General features: G+C 36.5%; 1 protein-coding gene across 2 annotated transcripts in view; it reads left to right on the top strand.

Moving 5' to 3' along the window:
* The window catches only part of LOC121431612 (phosphatidylinositol 3,4,5-trisphosphate 3-phosphatase and dual-specificity protein phosphatase PTEN-like), a 49,674-nt gene extending 26,936 nt beyond the window's left edge, over window positions 1-22,738 (top strand). For both annotated transcript variants that reach the window (XM_041629179.1, XM_041629180.1), the window contains exons 3-10: window positions 2,226-2,310; window positions 4,611-4,655; window positions 6,287-6,461; window positions 9,767-9,874; window positions 12,150-12,350; window positions 16,804-16,908; window positions 18,750-18,977; window positions 20,489-22,738. In XM_041629179.1, the coding sequence (XP_041485113.1) occupies window positions 2,226-2,310; window positions 4,611-4,655; window positions 6,287-6,461; window positions 9,767-9,874; window positions 12,150-12,350; window positions 16,804-16,908; window positions 18,750-18,977; window positions 20,489-20,659 (1,118 nt within the window). In that variant the 3' untranslated portion in view covers window positions 20,660-22,738. The remainder of the gene's footprint in view (window positions 1-2,225; window positions 2,311-4,610; window positions 4,656-6,286; window positions 6,462-9,766; window positions 9,875-12,149; window positions 12,351-16,803; window positions 16,909-18,749; window positions 18,978-20,488) is intronic.
* Window positions 22,739-23,021: the final 283 nt, after the last annotated feature.

Raw genomic sequence — 23,021 nt, 5'->3', positions numbered from 1 at the left:
CAACTACACGCTTGGCTAAAAGTTCTGTAATTTGCTTTCACACTTCCAAAATACCTGCAACCTTGGAAAAATCCCTGCAAGAGTGCTGGTGGTTATTTTCTTTGGGGGGAGATTACGCATAATTTGCTTTCACACTGCCAAAATTACCTGGTGGATTCTGATTGGGGTAAATTTCCAGATCAGAAAATACCTACATGTAGAACTGACGAACTTCGTGGCGGTCTGAAACCACCTTATGAGGAACTGAAAGTGGATCCACCACTCACATTGGGAGTACGGAAAAGGGGGAAGAAAATAAAGAAAAAAGGTACATTTGGTGCAAGGCTCATTCAGAAAAGAACATGTTTCGCTATTCATAAAATTGTTGGGTCTCGATTCCTTTGGATTGTGAATCATGTGCCATGTCTGCAACATTGTAGGTACTCTCTACTCAGACCGCGCTGCTCATGCTTATAACTTTGAGAACCTACCTAGAAAGGGTCTTTTGGGGTGGATATGAATGCAGAGTATAGTAATTGGATATTTTTTTTAAAATCCTGAACAATTTCTTTTAAATTTATAGGTGTTTTGGTGAGGGACTTGTTCTGAAAACACCTTTTATGGGGAATGTTAAAACCTGCTAATAACAGTACCTGTACAAAGACGTGTTAATTCTGATCTTTCTGCGTATCCCTGTTGTGATGCTATGGTTGAATAAATAAAAAATTATACATCTCTTGAATTTGGCCAAGTATGAATTCAGAAAATTTCCCAAATTTCATGTATAACATGAAACATTTTTTGTACACGTATAAATTGAAACTCTTTTCGTGAGCACTTTGAATGAGGTTTTTAAAGAGCAATAAAGGACAAGTATTGAATTGCCTATGTCTCAGGGGATTGTTTTATTGTGAGGATATCTTTGCCATCAGCCCAGGGAATTGTTACATCAATAATGAGACTATACATTGTACATACATGTATGTGTAGATAATACATTTCTTTTCGTAGGTGCATTGCATCATTGTACTTACACTAGGTCACTTCAAGGGTGACTCACAGAGCACTAGCCACTTACTAATATTGTCTTATTTCCCAGGTAATAGACAGACTACTCTTCTTTGTCTTCTTATTCACATTACAGTGTAGGTGGTTTCAGACCACCTCAAAGTTTGTCAGTTCCAGGTATTTTCTGATCGGGAAATTTACCCCGATCAGAAAATACCAGGTAAGTTTGGCAGTGTGTAAACAAATTATGCGTAATCTCCCCGAAAGGAAATACATTTACCCTCTAAAATAGTAGGTTTGTCAAAATTATTAGAACGTTCAAGGCGATTTTTCCAAGGTCGCAGGTATTTTGGCAGTGTGAAAGCAAATTATGGGAACCTTTAGCCAAGCATGTAGTTGGGCGCGGGCGCCTTTGGTGGTTGCAGAGCTAGTGATTTTGAATCTCGCGCCTTGTATGCTATCAGACCATACTTCTCATGCTTGTCACTTCAGGAACTTTTCACGAAGGGTATGTTTCGGGGCGGTGTGAATGCAGGAATAGATATAACAGGTATTTTTAGAATGAAAAAGTTGTTGTAATTTAACAGGGATTCTTGTGATCAAGGCGGTTTGAAACCACCTACTATAGAACACATGATGGCAAAACTTTTTTCAGTTCACACTAGGCCTGAGTCATTACGATTTAACGTTTAAATGCTATTAATATACGGGCGGTTAGGGTTTGGTGGACGATGTTGAAAAAAAAACCTCCCCCACAGTTGCTGAACTGAATGCCAGTACATTTCAGTCCCATGTGTAGACATTCATGTTAGTAGATCACAGAAAAGGGAATATTCTTCATTTTCGTGATAGTTTCCAAATAAATCTAAACATCCAAGGAAATATGGAAAAGTGATAGCCATATCATGGATGTAAAAAGTGAAATGTGAAATTTCAGCAACTTTTTAGGAAGGTTTTTATTTCAATCATTCCTTTCATCCATTGAAACCGTAAGAATACGGAAAAGGTTTATGCTTTTAATAGTCGTTTGAAGAGAGACCTAGTGCAGACCTAGAAATTAATTATGGTGATAACTAGTGGGCAAAATTTACAAGCAATAATATTGTATGTGGGCTGGTTGAGAGTGGGAGTAGTACATGTTCATGTTGGTCATTATGAAATGATGAGTAATAAATGTTTTTTATTGTATGTAAATCGTGTCAATGTTATATTTTCCTGAACTGTAGATGTTATCACAGATATTTATCCCAATATTATAGCCATGGGCTTTCCTGCAGAGAATCTAGAAGGAGTCTACAGGAACAAATTAGAAGATGTCGTTAAGTAAGTATCAATTTGAAAAGCAACTCCATTCTTTATCTTTTTTGTATATACTGTTAATTACAGGCTAGTTCATGTCCTGAGATATAAACTTTTTTTTTAAACAATCAGAAAAGTTCCATGAATATACAGGTGTAAAATGTGAACATTTGATATTGGCCCGTATTCTGAAGTCAGGTTTAACTTAGACCACGGTCTAACTCTACTACAATTATGGGAAGCCAAGAAATCAAAATTAAGTTAATATTTTACATTTCTTATGTGTACCGGTAATATTTTGTTTCCTTTTGCTTTCATAATGAAGAAAATACTTCAGTTATCATTCCCTTGCAATTATGAACAATTTGGGTGTCGTGAGTTTATAAACCGAATGTTTACTGTTAGGGATTTATGCTCCAATTGGCTATCCATACTTAAACCACAACTTTAAACCCGAGTTTAAGTTAAACCCGACTTCAGAATATGGGCCATTTTCTTTTATCACATTGATATTAAAGTTCATTCACCCTACCTCATGCCTTTACGGGGGGGGTATGAAGGGGGAGGGAGGGGAGGGGGTACATGTAGATGGGACCATTAAAAAAATCTGGCATGAATGTTTTGCCCAATTTTTCAGGTACAGTATAAATGTATAGTCTATCTTTTGCTGTAACCCACAAGTGAAAACACGTCCCATATAATCCAACGATTTGCAGCCGGGACCCGCTGACCCATCAGGTTTGAACCCGGGGTTTGAATCACATAATATGCAGTAGGTCTACCATGTGCACTCAAGGAAAGAAGATGTCGGTCATTTTTTTTAAATTCCTTATAAAAATGGTTATGAGCCAATCAGATTCAAGGATTTCAGCGGCTTGTAACAGTTGTCGGTTCAAACAACCGCTTGTTCCTTGTAAGGCTCTCCTGTTCACCTAAAATGTACAATGGTGACTTATGATGTGACCTTTATCAATATCATCAGTATATAGAATCCTCTCTATATATATTGCACTGTGTGGACCATTCACATATGATATTGTATTTTGTATTCTCAAATTGTTGCATGGTAAACTTCTACATGTACGTATATACAGAAGGGATTGATGTCTTTGAGGTGTTATAAACCTGCCTAAAGTTTGAAGAAATCCAACACCCTGCAGCTTTTGTCATTAATGTTTCACTTTCGATCTAACAGTCATAAGTACATTTACAACCAAGGACCTGTGTCATGAAGACTACCAACCATTGTAACTTTGCCATTAATTGTAACTACCATGGATACCTTGATTGTGATTGGCTGCTGAGCCTAGTTACTGTATTATAGCAAAGTAACTCTTTGTGAAAATGGCCCCTGGCTGAACCAAATTTAAAGGATGCAGTCATGCAGAAAGTAGGATTCACATAAGATGGCCGAGATCGGCCATCTCATTATTCTGCTATACACTGCAGGGGCCACGGAATGTTTTACAAAGTGGGGGGCTGACTGCAAAAAATCACAATCCTATTGTCATTTTTACGTTTTTGTACACGGTTTTGGAAAAAAAGTGGGGGGCTAAAACCCCGCCCCCTGCTTCCGCGGCCCCCTGCACTGTATGTAGAATATCAATTGATTTTTTTTGTAAGTTCTTGTTTGTGGCAGATCTAGGGGCAACTTTGGAAAAAATTGTCATCCTAAAGCATTCCATTTTGCAAATTTTAGGGGTGATTTTGGCTATCATGAGGGCAATAATCATCCTTTGCTCTCAATCGGCATGTGAATATTAATTATTTATGTACATTTTCCCCATCTATCAAAAGTATTTGACAGTTTATCACACTAGTATTTTTTTTCATCTCTTTCACATCGTGAATATACATGTAACGTTATTTCACTGCATATGAACAGGATATATCGTTGTAACTGTTTCTGGATCATGAATGGAATCACTATAAAAGTGAATCCCTAAAGTGAATCCCTGGAGAATGATCCGATACTTCTGGGATTCACTTATATTGAGTTTCAGAAATGATATTAAGATTTTTTAACAAGGACAAGACTGCCACTAGATAATCTTTTAATCTCAAAATATGGTAAAATTCCTATGAGATGATTTATAGTTGATACCACTTTCAGTTGCTAGTATAGTTCATAGAGATAGTTTTCTGAAGAGAGGTGAAAGGGAATTTGTTACTTTGAAAATAACCATGGCACTTGTATATATGTAGATTGAATAATTCCTTTAAGCTAATGAATAGTTGCAATGGGTATTAGTGTCATAGATTTGTGTATATAAAACTATGTTGACTTTTTATGAATTGCCTTTTTGACTTATCTTTGTTTACAGATTTTTCAATGAAAAGCATGGGGAAAGGTACAAGGTGTACAACTTGTAAGTATCCAGGGAAAATATTCTGTTATTTCTACCTTTTTTAGGAAAAATATGGTGGTTAATTAACTTGGTAGAGGAATATCATTGTATGGTTTGACTGTGCTATTGTACTGCAAAGCTTTACTAGGTTTTTCTTAGAAGATGCTTTAATCTTTAAGCTGAAAAGAATCTCTGATCATGGAGGATCCGTCATTTACGACGTGTATGTATGCTATTAATAGAATATGATGTAATGCACTACATGTATGAGGAGCCAACCGCCATCTCTTCAAAGAATTTTACTCTTTTTTTTTATTTGAATGTTTACATGTATCAGGCAAAACCAAAAAATAGAATGATAGAATGAAAGCTGATATTTATAGATTTGTTATTTCGATATTCATAGCTATGATTTTTAAACTATTTTGAAAGCTGGGCAATTCCATAAAATATGTACATCCGACCATATATGTGGGACCTTCATGAATTTTTCTTGTCTCTGATTTTTCGTTCTTTCAACAGTCTGTAATGTTCTCTAATTGACCATGATTTGGTCAATTTATGAAGTGACGTAAGACTTGAGAAAATTGGGGGTCGGACGTAGCAAAAGGTTGATCATTTTATGGAATTGCCCAGCTTGATCTAACAATTTTCAAAGCATTTTCACCCTCTTTCTTTTCAACGATTGAGATTTCTGGGGACGCAGCGTGGATAGATGGAAGGGATAAAAGACAAAAGGCATAGATAAATGAGGGATTCATAATATGCCATTGGCTATTAATAAAACATGATGTAATGTACCAATGAAGCGCATATCCTCTCCAAGTTCATGTGTCTGGCGTAGAGAAAAAGCAGTCTCATTAAAATTCAATGAGATACAAAAGAAGGCGGATCATTATTGCTGCTTTCTTAACCACCCCCTAAAAAAAGAATTCTTAATTCCATATTTCCAGTTGATTCTTATGAGTGGGATATTTTATTCATGATTAGAACATAGAAATGTACATAATGCCCATATCCTTGTCATTGCAGGGGAGACAGACTTTTTATTTTTCATTTATTGAAGAGTAAAAAAAACATGGCCGCTATAAAAGTGCATCTCTTCTTCACTTTAAATACGGCATATCAGCTTCAGATAGAGATTTGAGATTTTTGCTGAGTTATGTATCTTGTCATTGGATAAGAAAACCCCATGATTTTCCATACAATGTAAAGGTCCTGTTACCTCAGAGGCTATGTGTGGTTTGTGTATATATAGAACATTAATGATTTTTGCATGGGTGCATGCATGTACATGTATAATCAAAGAGTTTTTCTCAGAGAATGAAGCAACATAGAGCCCCTACAGAGGCATGAGATGTTTTATCTTTCATGACTTGTTCTCTTACTTTAGTATTGACTTGTTACTTTACCTTTACCCATTGTCACGACTTGTTGAACTCATTTACTTTTACTCTTTCCCTTGACTGACTTTACTAGTTCTTTTGAGATTTTTATTTAAGATACATTTATAGTACGTCATAAGAAATATTTTGATAAAGTTGAGGGAACAAATGAAAATTATATCATGCTATGTCTTCATAGGGGGTTTTGTAAATTTTGTATTGTGTTTGCTTTAAACTGAGCAGTATGATGTTTTCCCCAACATGCAGATGCAGTGAGAGGAATTACGATACGACCAAATTCTACAACCGGGTTGCACATTATCCTTTTGATGACCACAACCCACCGAGATTAGAACTCATCAGACCGTTTTGCGAAGATCTAGACAACTGGCTTGGGGCCGACGGTCAGAACGTGGCTGCAATACACTGTAAAGCCGGCAAGGTTTGTATAGAACTGCCTGGCCATGGGGGGGGGGTGTATAGGGGTATTGGGCTTCAGGTTAAAGGGGTTCTACTTTATAAGCTACCGTATGAATGACTTACACATTGCTGGTTACCCTTTCAAAGCATGCTAAAAAATATATCCTTATGTACTGTAGTTGACTTTGCACGTAAGAAAATGTTCCAGTTATGTGTGACTTAATCAAGGGGAACAAAACCTTTGGAACAAGTTGGCTTTTGCGGAAACGGAAAAATCAAAGAATAAGATCAAAACAAGTTTGAGAAAAATCAGACAAATAATGAGAAAGTTATGAGCATTTGAATATTGCGATCACTAATGCTATTGCGATCCTCCCAGTGGCAATGCGACAGATATTTGTGATGTCACATGTGAACAACTCTTCCTTTGATGGACTGTAAAATACCCCCAAAATGTCTCTTTTTTACTCTTTCTTAGGGGGATACAAACTCTTTATCCATAATTTATTCTTTTACAATCTGTATTACATACCTCCTATAGAAAGGATATATATATCTACTTATAGATGTGATAAAAGAGGCATTCTAAGTGAAATATATTGAAAAGTAATGGGAAAGTTGTTCACATGTGACATCACACATCTTTCTCGCATTGCCAAAGGGAGGATCTGCATTACAATAATGATCTAAACTTCAAATGCTCATAACTTTCTGATTATTCATGCAATTTTTCTCAAACTTGTTTATCTGTTTCTTTTGTTTTGCACAAGCTATCCATTTTCAAGGGTTTCATTTTCCTTTCATGTTTGATTTTACAAATTGCTTCATAACTCAAACCACCCACTTCTTCATTCCAAGCGATTGATTTTGCCTGCTCTTCATTTTTGACATTGATTTGAAATGATCGCAAATTATACATGCTTTATGTGTAGGCAATGAGATGTTCTCATGCATTAGTCCTTCCAGTATCTACTGTACATGTAATACTGATTCAAGATTAATGGGATTCCTCCAATTAAAGTGTTTCGAGAGTCCATTAAACTTTGAATATGCGATGGTATTGGCGGTTTGAATTTTGTTCATGTGTGGAGTTTCAGTTTCCCATCCTGCCATTGTTTCCTCTTCTCTTTATGATACAACGGTTTGGTAACTGAAATATTAATTACTCAAGATTCATCAATATATTATTACATACACCTGCAGATCATTATATACGGGAAGGCGGGGTAAGTTGAGCATAGGGGCAAGTTGAGCCACCACCCCCAGGCCAATAATGAATGAGTCAGACATTATGGTGGTGTGATGTATTGATGACCCATTACATAACCCTTCACCCAACCATATTGTTTTCGACTTTGAAACAAAAAGTACTTTTTTAGATGGAAAAATGCAAATTTCAGCTAAAAAAGTAAAAAAGGGTGTAAAATAGAGGAGTGCTTTTTACCCACACACGTCTTTAAATATAATAAAGAAATAAAAACAATATTGTTAGTCCAGGTATGGATCTTCATTCTTGTTATAGTCTTTTAAATGATGGATACATAAGAAATGTGTTGATCTGAAAATATCGCATTAATTTCAGACTGGGGTAAGTTGAGCCAACCAACATGGGGCAAGTTGAGCCATGGTAATTCTTATGGTAATAAGAATGAAAAATTAAAAAAACTTGAAAAGCCATTGATATGCAGGCAGAAAGGTGTAAATTCACATGACAGTTCTTTAACTTTTAGAGGATGTTAGTATTTATAGAGAATTAGCAAGTGAAAAGACTTGAAATAAAAAATTGACATCCTGGTTCTTCCCGCATTCATTTTGTACATAGTTTTGTGGCACAACTTACCCCACATATGGGGCAAGTTGAGCCATTTGACATCGTTTTTTTCAAAGGTCACAGTGAATTTCAGTGTGGGGGTAGAAAGTTATATAAAGGTGAAAAATATTTCCCAAGAATCAAATTTAAAGGCAAGGTACTTATTTCTACAATATTATTAGTCATATCAATTCTAACATGCAAAATGCAAAAAGTGTCACAACTTACCCCGCCTTCCCCTACAGTACTGTATTCACTTTGTATGTGAGATCTACATTCATTTTTTTTTTTTTGCATCAGCTTGGTAGGGGGGGGGGAATCATGAGAATTACCCTTGCAAATGTATTGAAAGCAACAAAATATCTTTGTTTTTTGTTGCAAGTTTACTAATGATTGACCTCTCCTGTGATGTCTGTCCAAAGAGGTTTTATTGTCTCTTCTGCATAGCAGAGCAAGACTACATGTATAGGCACCCAGTTTTAGGGTCAATGAACTTTGGCCATGTTGGGGATTTTTTGTAGAAATGCCATCGTACCTTTGAAAGTTTTTGGATCAAGTTCATGAAACATGGAAGGGTAATCATGTATCACTTGCACGAGTCCTAGGTCACATGATCAAGGTCAACGCTCTGTCATGTAGGGTCAATGAGCATATTATTTTATTATCAAATGAATGGTGTTATTTGTGAATAATTATTCAGTAGTTTCAAAGTCAGCACTGCTGCTATATTGAATCGCGTAATGGAGGCGTTCCACTTGTTCAACCAATTCATGCAGAACATTTCGAATTGTTTATCAGACGGGACTTTTCAACCAGCAAAAATCAAGGACAGTTGTAAAATCTGACAACTTGTCAGGCAAAAAAATGGTGATGAAATGCTCACCAGAGGCCTGTCTTATAAAGAGTTACGATTGATCCAATCAATCGTAACTCTATGGAAATCCATTAGTGTCATAAATTTTTCTAAAGGAAATTTGCACAATGTCCTTTGTAATCAAAGAGAAGCACAGTGAATTTTTAAGAAAACAATTATTGCATGAATATACATCATAGCTAGAAAATATTTTGAACAAACATGCATAATAGTTATTGACGTTGCTGGCCGTCCATAGTTGCGATTGATCAGATCAATCGCAACTCTTTGTAAGACGGGGCCCTGATGTTTTGTTTGGTGCAAATGCAGAGCCATAGTAATCATTCTCATTAAAAAAATATGAGCAAAAATAAATATACTCATACTTCACCTTTTCAAATTGCATTAGTAATGATATTCTTGGGATGGCAATAATTTTTGTTTACATATCTACAACATTTGTGCGTGAATGAAGAAACTATTCTAATAGTTGTCATTTTGAAGAAAAATAACAGATCAAATAAGGCTCACATTTATTCTTATAAATCCATCAGAACTTTATATATCTTGTATAGGTTATCCTATTTTGTTTTACATTGTACTTAAATATGTTTTTTATAATGGACTTTGATATTAAAGAGCTGTATTTTCTGTATTCTGGCAGGGCCGGACCGGTGTGATGATCTGTGCATATATGTTACATAGGAGACTGTATCAGACGGCGAACGAGGCGTTAGATTTCTATGCATCAAAGAGGACGAAGAACAGAAAGGTAACTATTTCACATCTACTGCAGTTGCTTGCAACCAGTACCTGCCAACCTTCTACAACAAAAAAACGTATTCTTAGAAGGAAAAAAAAAAGATTTTTGACAAAAGAGTATTTTAGAAACTTTGTCTCAACGTAACAAATGCCAGCCTGGGGGGCGTTTCATGAAATGACTTGTCGGACGTTTTATCCAACAAGTCCCATATTATCCGACAGTTACCATAGGAACAGTGTCTCTCAGCCAGTCAAAATCATGGAAAGATGTCAGATCTGACAACTTGTCGGATAAAAATATTGATGAAACACTCCCCTGTTGTAGTGAGATCAGTGAAAGAATATGTGGATTGACTCTACTTGAAAACTTGATAATTCACCAATTTAAACATGTGCTCGTAGGCAAGGATCTACTTGTTCTTTTCATGCAACAAGTTACTGGCCAGACAGAGATTTTTACCGGTCTGGGACCGTCGGACGGGCGCTAGTGTCACGCGCTGTGTATAATACATACTCCATGATCGGAAATAAAAAAAAGGTAACAAATCATACAAAAAAAGGATCTGCATATTCATATAAAAAAAGAGAAACAGATACTCTAAAAATGGAACGGTTCGCATGTTACCTCTGCGGGGGGGGGGGGGTTGAGTGTTCCATAAAGACTGAAGTATGACAGTCATATTTTATTCTCAGATGCTATCAGTGTGCAACGTATCACTGTGTTAATAGTCGGATAATTATGCTATGGGGATGTGCCCTACTTTGTCGTCGTTGTAAAAAAAATGGTTCCATGACATTTGCTCTGGCGATGATTGCTCCAATGGAAAATCAGCACATTAAGCCAAGCATAAAATCTGACTTCCAAAATTAAATAATCCCTATCCTTATCTTTACATTTTTCTGAACCAAAAGCTGTGATACATGATTCTAATTGAAAATCTAAACTAACTGACAAAAAATAGCAAAATAAGTATGGCATTCCAGCAAGGTATTGGTTCTTTTTCCAAGCAGTAAACATCACACCATCCCACATGTGCTTATCTGTGTTGGCAGTCACCAGTGTAAGTGATTTTCAGATTTATTGATTTCACGAAGTTGAATTATGGAAGATATAGATCTACGATGATATGCTGAGAATGGTCCTTGATTTTGATAACTTTCTCGTGAAGTTAATTGATTGCTGCAACTACATTAGTCTAGTTTGGATATACCTTTCACCTATATAAAAAGATAGAAAGTGAAAGACTTATGTAGACTTTGATAAATGCCAGCTTGTGTGACCCCGACCAGGGTCCTGTGACACAAAGCTTAACAATTGATCTTAGGGCTTGTTTCTAAGATTGATTGCATTGGTTATTGTATACAATCAATCCTAGAAATTAACCTCACAATCAATTGCTAAGATTTATGTTACCGGGTCCTGTGGTGTTCTATATTCCTAGGTATACAGTGATTCACACCAGTTTTACTATAACATTCAAGCCTGTCTTTACCATTTACATGCTCTAATTATTAACAGTTTCATATTAACAGTTACCAGTCAAAACTTGTGTAGTTGGAGTAAACAATGGTTTCATGAGAAAATCTTTAAAGTCAAAGCTGATTGTCAACATATCACAGAGATGCCAACCCTCCCGATTTCATCGGGAGGCTCCCAAAAATTCATCCCAACTCCCGCCCTTACGTGACAATCTTGAAGGGTCAAGAACTCAAGATGATATCATATCATCTTGACCCTTCAAGATTGTCATGTAATGATAAAGTTACAGTGGCGCTCATAAGTTACTGTACCCCACCAGAATATGAACATATTATTAAAGTGTTCAAGTTCTGCCAGAATTTAGATGTTTAATTGTGAATCCGGGTGATAAAATATTGCATTCAATGAAGTTTGTTTCTCTGGGCTCGCCAAACATTGTACTGTTGTCGTCTACATTAACACTCGGCAAGAAGGAGTGCCTTTTGTAGTTGGGTTCACTATAAACTTTTGAGCACAACCATGGGGGTGTTTCACAAAGATTTAAGTATGACTTAGAGTCGCACTTAAATACCGGGTTGCGTACGGTATGAAAGGCTTGACCGCATTGGTCAGATCGTCTCAAGAGGACGCGCACTAATGCGTATCTATCAATAAGATCGCGCGTTGCATATCTTGTACGCGTCGGCATTTAAGTGCGACTTAAGTCATACTTAAATCTTTGTGAAACACCCCCCATATCTTGTTGATTTGTGCAATTTGTGATAACCCATATCATCATTTATTGTTCTCTTTGCTTGTTTTTTAGGGAGTAACGATACCGTCACAACGGCGGTACGTGGAATACTACGGCGATCTGATCATCAGGGAACTGGAGTACAAGCCCACGACGCTTCTCCTGACCCGCATTGATCTCGAGACGGTGCCTATGTTTAACGGCGGTTCATGCGCTCCAGCGTTCGTCATTTACCAACAAAAGGTCAAGATCTTCTCATCACAACCTTACGAGGTATGGAGATCTTGTGATGCATATTGAGGATAATGATTACGAGGTTCCATGACATTTGCTCTGGCGACAATTGCTCTGCTCTAAATTCCACACACTAATCGATTGACCAAATTCAACCCTGGGTTTAACACTATACCCTACCACAAACCTAGCCCTAAACCCGACATAAAATCCTATTGCTACCCTAACTCTACATCTTAGATGAAATTAAGCCCAGAGCAATTGTGGGAGGAGAAAACGTTGTGTCATGAATTACGATGATTGTCACGGGAGCCTGTGTTCTGGACTCGGGTTTAAAGGGGAATCCAGCCTTGGCCATAAAATGGTGTGTTGGGAAGGAGAAAAATAAATTAAACAGAATGGTGAAAGTTTGAAAGAAATCGGTCAAGCAATAAGAAAGTTATTGCTGTTTTAAAATTGAGATCACTAATACTATGTAGATTTCAAATTGGCAACTGGGTAAGTAAATTATGACAAGGGGCAAGGACAACCGTTCCCATAGGCCATGTACTTTATTATCAGGGATTTGTGGTTTTCTCCTAAGTACCCATTCCCCTGGGGCAGTAATCTAAATATAACCCAGATAGTATATTGTTTTATGTCCTCATGAAAGAAAAATATAATTTTGAATAAAACTTTTTGGAAAAATGACAATTTAGCCATAATATGTATTGGAGTACATGGAAGAGTAGTCCTTGCCTTACATCACTATGACATCCCATATGTGGCCAATTTGAAGTCTCCATGGGTATAGTGATTACCAATATTTACAACTTTTAAAAATTCTTAACTTTCTTGTTGTTTGTCCAATATTGTTCAAATTTTCAGCTATAAACTTGTCTGATTTTTCTTTTCCTTATAAAAGCAAGTTTTAATTTGGGTTGGATTCCCCTTTAAATTAAACCCTGGTTTTAAGTTGTGGTACTGGAGCACAGATAACAGTAGGCCTACACATTCAGTTTATTAGCTCACATGACATCCAAATTGTTCATAACTGTCTGGGAATGATCACTGAAGTATTTGTCTTCATTATGAAAGCAAAAGTAGACAAAATAGGAAACAAGGGAAATATACAATTTCTGAATTTTTGGCTCCCCATAATTTTAGTATTGAGTTAGACTGTGGTCTAAGTTAAACCTGACTTAGGAATACGAGCCAGGGTGTTTAGATTTTAGAATCTGATAATAAACATCAGAGGAGAAGAAAATATCTCGTGATGTTAACTAAATGCCAACAGAATCCTAAAGATTTACTATCTTCCTCAGTTGTCTAATGTTCTCTTGTTATTTTTTTCATGACAAAACATTGTGACTTCGAAACTAACCTGGGTGGTATTCTAAATATAATCTTTTCTCAATATTTAATTTTAATTTCCAAGAGATAGGACAGAATCTGTATTCTAGTGGATGTCATATCTATCATCAATCAAAATTGTCATAATTTCTTTTTCTCCTCTATAGCCTACATAATCCCATTACAAGCAAAAGATATTAGAAAATTTATAACAGGGTCTAGATGTCATAAATACCAACATACATGTAATATGGAATCACCCATATGTTAATGATAATAATAAGGACCAGATTAATATGAATGATGATATGTTCTTTTAAAGGAGAAGTTCACCCTGACAAAAAGTTCTTTGTAAAAAAAAACCCAGAAAAAATACTAAAATATATTGCCAAAGATCTGAGAAAAATCCATTAAAGAATAAAAAAAAAAGTGATTAGAATATTAACTATTTGATTTGTGACGTCATATGCGAGCAGCTTCCTTACATATCATATGAGTAAAAAAAATCAATAAAATGTTATGTTCTCAGAAAATTGAAAATGTTTTTTTACTGTACCTTCAGTATATCAATAGACAAATCATTTCACACCCTTTCATGAACCGTTAATTTAAAGAAATGGAATTTATGTGTTTTATATGACAAAACATGTGGGGCAGCTGCTCGTTTATGACATCACAAATCCAAAATTTAAGATGCTAATAACTGTCTTGATCTTTAACAAATTTTCCTCAAACCTACATCAATTTAAAAAAAAAAAATTCTGATATTTTCACGACAAACTTTTTTATTTAGGGTGAAATTCCCCTTTAAAGGTCAAGTATACCTCAGAAAAATGTTGATTTTAATCAATATAGAAAAATCAGACAAGCACAATGCTGAAATTTTCATCAAAATCGGATGTAAAAAAAGAAAGTTATGACATTTCAATGTTTCGTTTATTTTCAACAAAATAGTTATATGAACGAGCCAATTACATCCAAATGAGAGTCGATGATGTCACTCACTCACTATTTCTTTTTTTTATTGTTTGAATTATACAATATTTCAATTTTTACGAATTTGACGATTAGGACCTCCTTGCCTGAAGCGCAAAATGTTAAAATAATGGAATTCCACTTGTTCAGGCAGGAATGAAACTTCAGTTTCACATGACAATGATGAGAAAATAAAAATATTTCATATTTCATAAAATAAAATACAAAAGAAATAGTGAGTGAGTGATGTCATCAACTCTCTCATTTGGATGTAACTGGCTCGTTCATATAACTATTTTGTTGAAAATAAGCGAAAGTTTAAAATGCCATAACTTTCTTATTTTATATCCGATTTTGATGAAATTTTCAGTGTTATGCTTATTGAATTTTTCTCTTTTTATTCAAATCAAGTTTTTGTTGGGGTGGACTTGTCCTTTAACAAAATTTCCTCAAACCTACATCAATTTTTTTGTTCTCTGATATTTTCACAACAAACTTTTTTATTTAGGGTGAAATTCCCCTTTAAATGCGAGACAAGTCACTTAAAGAAATGATGTGCTGCTTGAAGACAAGGCCTCTCATTTCTATGACAACCAGCCTTATCCTTTGTTTACCGACTAGCTTTTTACTATAAATAAATGAACTTGCACAATCCCAGTACAAGCGAGAGATATAACATTTATAATTGGTTCTAAATGTCATAAATGCCGACAGAATATGGAATTGCCCATTTGTTAATGATAGTAATAAGGTCAGGATTAATGTGAATGATGATGATATGTTCTTTTAAATATGAAACGTGTCACTTAAAGAAATGATATGTTAAAGACAAAGCCTTTCATTCCTTTCACGACCAGCCTTGCCCAGCCTTATCCTTCGTTTACTGACTAGCCCTTCATCCTTCCTTTAAAGAGAAATGCCAGTAGTTGCAGTAAACACTGATTTCATGAGAAAGTCTGTAAAACCAGGCTTAATTGTCAGTATATCATTGAGGATCTAGATCTGGTACAGTTACATAAACTGAACTTTGTGAAATTTTGAAATCTACGCTGAAAAATGTTCACACTGAAGATCACCAATACAGATAATCGCACGTGGGACAGTGTATACATGTAATTATTGCTTTGAATGTCGGGCCCGACGCTTGACACGAATCCTGTGCTTATTTGCTGATTTCTCAGCAATTACACAGTTTCTTCCAGAATCCTTTGGCACATATGTTTTATTTATACAAACAGACACTTTGGTGGTCATTTCATTGGATTCTGTATGAACTAATTTTGATATCATTACCACAACTGGCATTTACCTTTAAATATCAGTTTTACCCTTGCTTTATTATATGATACCAGTAACTGTAATTTACTATCCGTGAAATGAGTGGGGGGATCATCTCTGATTAGGCTCTGTTATTGGCAGTGGGTGGAACTTTTTATGGCCTCAAAACTTGAATTTATGTCTTTCAATTTAGATGCTCTCTCCCTCCCTCGATGACTCTGATATTACATTTATGTGCTGGTACGGTATTTTCTTCTTAACAGGTTTGAATCTAGACCAAACGAGCATTTATTTCTACAGAATACAAGATTCCAGTCCACCTTCATTCATGACAAAAATCATTTACCCACGTATTAAAGATAAATTCCAGTTTTGGTAACGATCTCAAAATGACTTTTTACAGAATCTAATATAATGACCACCCAAGTGTCTGTTTGTATGAATAAAAAATATGTGCCAAAGGATTCTGGGAGAAACTGTGTAATTGCTGAGAAATAAGCAAAATATAAAGCGCGGATTCGGTCACTTCCGTCAGGTCTTTATTCCAGCAATAATAATACACTGTCCCACGTGTGCCTATCTGTGTTGGTGATCTTCAGTGTGAACGTTTTTCAGCGTAGATTTCAAGATTTCACGAAGTTCAGTTTATGTAACTGTACCAGATCTTCATCCTCGATGATATACTGACAATTAAGCCTGGTTTTACAGACTTTCTCATGAAATCAGTGTTTACTGCAACAACTGGAATTTCTCTTTAAATGTCAACGAAAGTAGTGATATCATTTTGTGCTCATTGTGAGTGAGTTGGCAACAGGCATAAGCATGATATGAGTTAATCTAGGGGTAATTTAATTATTGCTATGATCAAATACCAATCGTAGTCTTTATGCGATCTTTGAATTTTTAGGTAGCGAAAAAGGAAAGGAGCGTGAGGTGTGAGTTCCCGCTGCCCGTGCCAATCTGTGGGGACATCAAAATAGAGTTCTTTAACAAACCAAATAAACTCAAAAAGGTAAGTCGCAGAGTATGAAAGGAGAATGCCTTAACAAACCAAATACATTGATGCAGACATTGTTCATTGCCCCGTTACATAAAAGTTACTATTATGGTAACTTTGCCATCCAATGGTAACTACCAAGTTAACACTGATCAAAATCAGAAGATAGATAGATAGATAGATAGATAGACAGACAGACAGACAAGACAAGACAAGACAAGACAAATAGATAGACAGACAGACAGATAGATAGATAGATAGATAGATAGATAGATAGACAGACAGACAAGACAAATAGATAGAGAGATAGATAGATAGATAGACAGACAGACAGACAGACAGACAAGACAAATAGATAGATAGATAGACAGACAGACAGACAAGACAAGACAAATAGATAGACAGACAGACAGATAGATAGACAGATAGATAGATAGATAGATAGATAGACAGACAGACAAGACAAATAGATAGATAGATAGACAGACAGACAGACAAGACAAATAGATAGATAGATAGACAGATAGACAGACAGACAGACAGACAGACAGACAGACAGACAGACAGACAGACAGACAGACAGACAGACAGACAGACAGACAGACAGACAGACAGACAGACAGACAGACAGATAGATAGATAGATAGATAGATAGATAGATAGATAGATAGATGGACTCAAAATACAGTCTTTTGAGTCTAGTCTTTACTCTAGACCTGTTTCTGGTTAAAGCGTCAAATATGAGTCTGTGCTTGCAACCTAGGAAGAGCCATGGTGTAGTGGCTCTGACTCTCACCTTGAAATCAGAGGGCATTGTGTTGGAATCCCTCCGCAGCCTGGCGTCCTTTGGCAAGGCATCAATCCTGACATTGCAACTCTACCCAGGTGCTTGATATAGGTGGTACCCGGTTGGATGTGAAAGTCATTGTAGCTTGTCCAGTATAGACCAGTTCGTAGTTACCCCATGGACAATTTTGGTCAAATGACCTTTCATTTCTTTCATCATGATAGGCAGATTTCAAAGCAAGATATTACTTAAGCTTGCCTTACATAGCAGGATAAAGAAATTGAATAGACCAGGTGACTAGAATAGCACACAAATGAACACTTAATGAAGGCATTTGTTGCATCCCTTCTTTGAATGCATATCTTAGCTTGTTGCACAATGTACTTTGCAAACTGTGAAATACCAGTCGTTCGTGGAAGTATTGTTGTTTTTGTGGATGTAAATGAAAACGACAATTCAAAAGAATATATGAATAATCAAGTCATCAAAGTTGGTGCTTATCTCATTAGATTTTAAAGGGCTGTGTCACTTTAGTACAAATGACCTTCTTCTGATCATGCGTAGAATCTTTTGATCATGCGCAGAAAGGAACTACGAACTGGCTTATTATATGTGCCTCGATGGGGACTGACTGCAATGCTCCCTAGGGAGTGGTGGATGTGCATACGTTGTGTGCAGGAATGACTAATTGAATCTACTATCCGGAATAATAAAAAGTTGCAACTGATCCAATCATCTCAACTGTATGGAAATCCATCAATGTCATAATATTTTCTGTAGGAAATGAATACAATATCCATATTTAACAAACAGAAACTCACTGAATATTCACGGAAAGGATATGAATACTCATCATATCTAGACAATATTTTGAACAAACGTGTGCTTTAGATGTTTATATTGCTGGCCTCCATAGATGTGATTGATCAATCGTAACTCTTTGTAAAATGGAACCCAATTAGGTATCAGATATGTTCAGTGTATATCTAAGGGCATTATGAATAACCAGATTATTATATCAATTTTCATAAAGTGTAAGGAATTTTGTTTGTTTTTCCCTTCCCGCCAGGACCGGATGTTCCATTTCTGGTTCAATACCTTCTTCGTGGCCAACTCCAACCTCCTCAACTCAAGCAGCCAGCACGATCTTGCCAACAACGGTTCCGACAACTCATCGCATTGCAGTGAAGACATCGAGGCTTTAGACACAGACTGTACGGTCCTGAGGTTACGGAAAGACCAGTTAGACCGTGCCAACAAAGACAAAACAAACAAGTGGTATTCCCCTAATTTCAAGGTAATTGGTTCTTCCTGTATGTGGACATGTTCAGCCAGCTTCTTAATTGATAATAGTAATGTCCAGCATTTAGTACACTCTGTATTAACTTGTTGAATTGCATCTGCTGAAGTGAATGTAACTTCCAGTTGTGCTAATGATAGAAAATCAATAATAATTATTATAATGATAATAATGATAATAATAATACTAATGATAATAATTAACAATAATGATAATAATTAATAATCATAATAATAATAATTATTATTATGATTATCATTATTGTTGTGATATCTTGTTGAGCACTCACACCGTCCAGAAACGCTCATGGCGCTAGCCCAGCAACAGTTCCTTTGGATATACAAACAACAACAAATATAAACAAATAAAAAAGAGATCTTAACAAATACAACCGAGTACATAATGTCAAAAAGAAAAGTTTTGTATCACCCACTGGAATTCCTAGCTAGATCCTGGTGGGGGCTGGTGCCCTCCTACCTGCTGCTCTGTTCACTGACAATTTAAGGGGCAAGCCTGGTCAGCTCAGAACTTATTAATTACTTATTACTCCTGCTGTGCCTTTCCTTTTAGACCCAAAGCGCATTCAATCGAATGACATAATCTATAACATACAAAAGGTTTTAACAGTCTTTCTGAAAATTGCTAATGACGGAGACTGTGTAATTGCAAGTGGCAAATCATTCCAGTATTTTGAAGCTGACACAGTAAAAGTTATCACCGGATAACACACAATATAATGAATATGTGAGACAGAGGGTCACTGGCCGACTTAAATGCTTTAGTTGGTGTATACAGAGTCAAAGCACTTACATAAACTACTTTGGATCCTTTTAATTCAATGTTTTCTAGACAATATTGAAAGAGGATCAAACAAAAACAGTGAAAGGTTTATATCCATCAGTAAAATGTGTGTGTACAATCTAGTTGAAAATGAGTATTTGCTGTGTAAAGCTTAGAATTCTGTCACGTGGGTGGGTCTTCTTTTTGAAGCAATGAAAATACATATGTCGACGTATTCTTGTTTTTGTAGGTGATTTTAGGCGAGTTTCAGTCTAGATCCCATTGCTTCATAGCATTTTAATGATTTTGAAATTTCTTATTTATATCCTGTTTTTTTTTAATGGCTGAAATTGTCGGCAATATATTTCTGATCATAAACAACATGAAATTGTTTTTAATTAATGAAAGTAAATGATACATATAATGTTTTTATAAATAAACAGAAGTTGCATTGGATTCGAACGCATAGTGGCGTGTTTGCATAAATTTATAACTCCATACCATTGCATCAGAAGCTTGATTTAAAAAGTTACATGAGGCTTGAAAATAAAATAAATCAATTGGACTCCTAGTCTTAAGATGCAGAAGCTTGGTAATCACGTAACATGGACTGTGTTTTCAGTTTATATGTGATCTTGTAAGGTTTCGTGAGATAATGAAGAATTAATTAATTCAGAATTTGAAGTTTTTTAAATATAGAAGTTGGTTTCTGAACTTCTTTATTTCAGGTCATCTGTTACTTCAAACGGGTGGAGAACGAGAAGCCCAGGAGACCGTCGGGGGACAGCAACGACCATTCATCGGGTACGAGTAGCGACCACGAGAACAGCGATGGAGGAGACATCTCGGAAACAGACTCAGAATCAGAATGGGATGTGACAGAGATCACCCATGTATGACAGCGGCAGATCAAAGGTCTGCTGCTCGGACAGTATCTCCAGAGGCTGCTGAAGCCTCCAGTAGATTAGTAGACGAGATGCAAGCGCTGTCTGGCTGTATGCAAGCAGTGGATAGTGCATGCTCCATCTGTGCTCCTCCTCGACGAGGTTAGACGCATCGTCTAGATATTATGAAGGACTGCATGTATTGAAGAGAGTGTCATTCGCTTATTTACCTCAGTGGGTTGATGGAGAGAGACAAAGCCATACTGTCGCCTCTTCAACTTAATTTGTTTCATCAGTTGGTTCGTCTCCCAAACTGAAACCGCACACTAGAGGGCGACATTTTTCAGCTCACATCGTTTGTTGGCACGTGCGGAGATACGACATGGAAGACTCACCGGTCAAAGTTCTTCCAGCTTCCATTGTGGATGTATCTGTAAAAAGAGGTAAAGACATCGCTGATGTCAAAGCAACATTTATAAAACATAATGTTATTCATTGCATACACAGAAACAAACTCATCATTCGACTGCAATTTTGTTCAGTATCCATCCACTCCTGATTATATTTCATCAGGTTGAATGAAACGGTGTCCTCATTTGTTGCTCATTCTCTATCAACTCTGGAACCATGATTTTATTTAACCTGGCATGACACAACTTAAGGAAACTGGGTACCCCTTGTCCATAATCCTCATGACAGATTCTGCCCTTAGGCTGTGGCTGATTACGATCAATGCGTTTATGGGAATGTCATCATTATACATGGTAAGCCTTGTATATCTGTAGCCCAAGAAGACTATCACAAGGTTTAGTGAGGCAAGGATGAATGATTTTGTAGCCAATCTTACAAAATCGCATGAGACCGTGGTCATTTGTATTACCAAAGCATTCAGTGGAATTGAAAATGTATATTTAGAAGTTTTAGATAGGGAAAGTCTTATAGGCTTGAAATGCAATTACCATCTCCTTACGGGATGGATCGAAGTTGTCCCACCGGCGAGCACTTCAAGCCTACGCGATGCCAATTGTTTTGCTCTGTGAGATGATTATAGGTGTAATGTTCTTGCCAAGTGTGCCCCTCATCACACACACATCATGGGAGTCTATTTTAATGTAGGTCTGAGCCATCTCTGATGAAAGGAAAATGAGTGGGGCAAAACTACTCCGATGACATTAAAATGAGCGTATACGTTGACGATTATGTGGGTGAACTTTTACGCGCTCACTTCAGACGCACAACCTGTGGGCCCAGTGACACAAGGCTTAGCGATTAATCGTATGACAAACTTTTAAGATTGATTGCATTTACCACAATGTGCATCAATGACAAATCATACATTTTATCGCTAAGCAGTGTGTTATTAGAAAAAGGTGTATGGTCAAACCTGCCCTAGTGGGTACCAGTATAGAAGCAGGGGCTGCGGAACGGTTTTCAAAGTGGGGGGGGGGCTGACCATGCCAAAAATCACAATCATATGGTCATTTTTGTACATGGTTTGGGATAAAGCCCCCCCCCCTCCTGCTTCCGCGCCCCCTGAGAAAGGCCACCTGTCTGTAAAGACTGCTATTTTTGTTTCCCTTCGATAATTTTCTCCATCGAAGCATGTATGACAGGAAATCCGTCCACATTGGAACCTGCTCATAAAGTCTGCATTTCTTGTCTATCCTTGGTGGTCATTGTAGGCAGGTTTGACTGTCCGTAGCCAGCTAAGTGAAAGTTGAACCTAGATGTTAATTAGACAAACTGGGGGGTGTTTCACAAAGTGTAAACTGTGACTTAAGAGTCATGCTTAAATGCCAACGCGCTCATGTTGTTTAACAGGTAATTGATTGATGGATACGCGGTAATGTGCATTCCATTCACATGATCCGACCAATGTGGTGAGGCGTCATAAAACGCACACAACTGAAATTTCAGTGCGACTCTAATTAACACTTAACTCGTGAAACACCCTAGAGTTGTTGTGGAGAGCATTTTGGATAGCACCAAACAGAAACGAGCCAAAATGTAATTTAGTCAAAGAGCAAATTCAAAATTAAAGGAAACCAAAACCCAAGGAGAGTAGCAATCTTATTGGAAAGAGTAAAATGAGAGGAACAATTAAAAAAAAGTTTCATCAAAATCGCCTATGAAATAAGCAAGTTCTGGATGTTTAAAAAGTCTTGTTGTACTTTCAATGGGGATCCTCAAATTGGCAAATGTGCTTCAAAATGGCTGATTTTGTGGACAACTCTCCCATTTGTTTTGTACACAAATTTTCAGATTTTCCTTATCTTTCAAATTGCATCTTGCCTCCTTCTGAGCACAACATATGTCATGGGAAAATATAATCACACAACATATGTCAAGGTTTTGATAAAACATTTTTTTTAATTGT

Source organism: Lytechinus variegatus, chromosome 18 (assembly GCF_018143015.1).
Source record: "Lytechinus variegatus isolate NC3 chromosome 18, Lvar_3.0, whole genome shotgun sequence".
NCBI classification, from domain to species: Eukaryota; Metazoa; Echinodermata; class Echinoidea; order Temnopleuroida; family Toxopneustidae; genus Lytechinus; species Lytechinus variegatus.
Note: the sequence above shows the minus strand (reverse complement) of the source record. Positions and strands in the feature narration are given on the sequence as shown.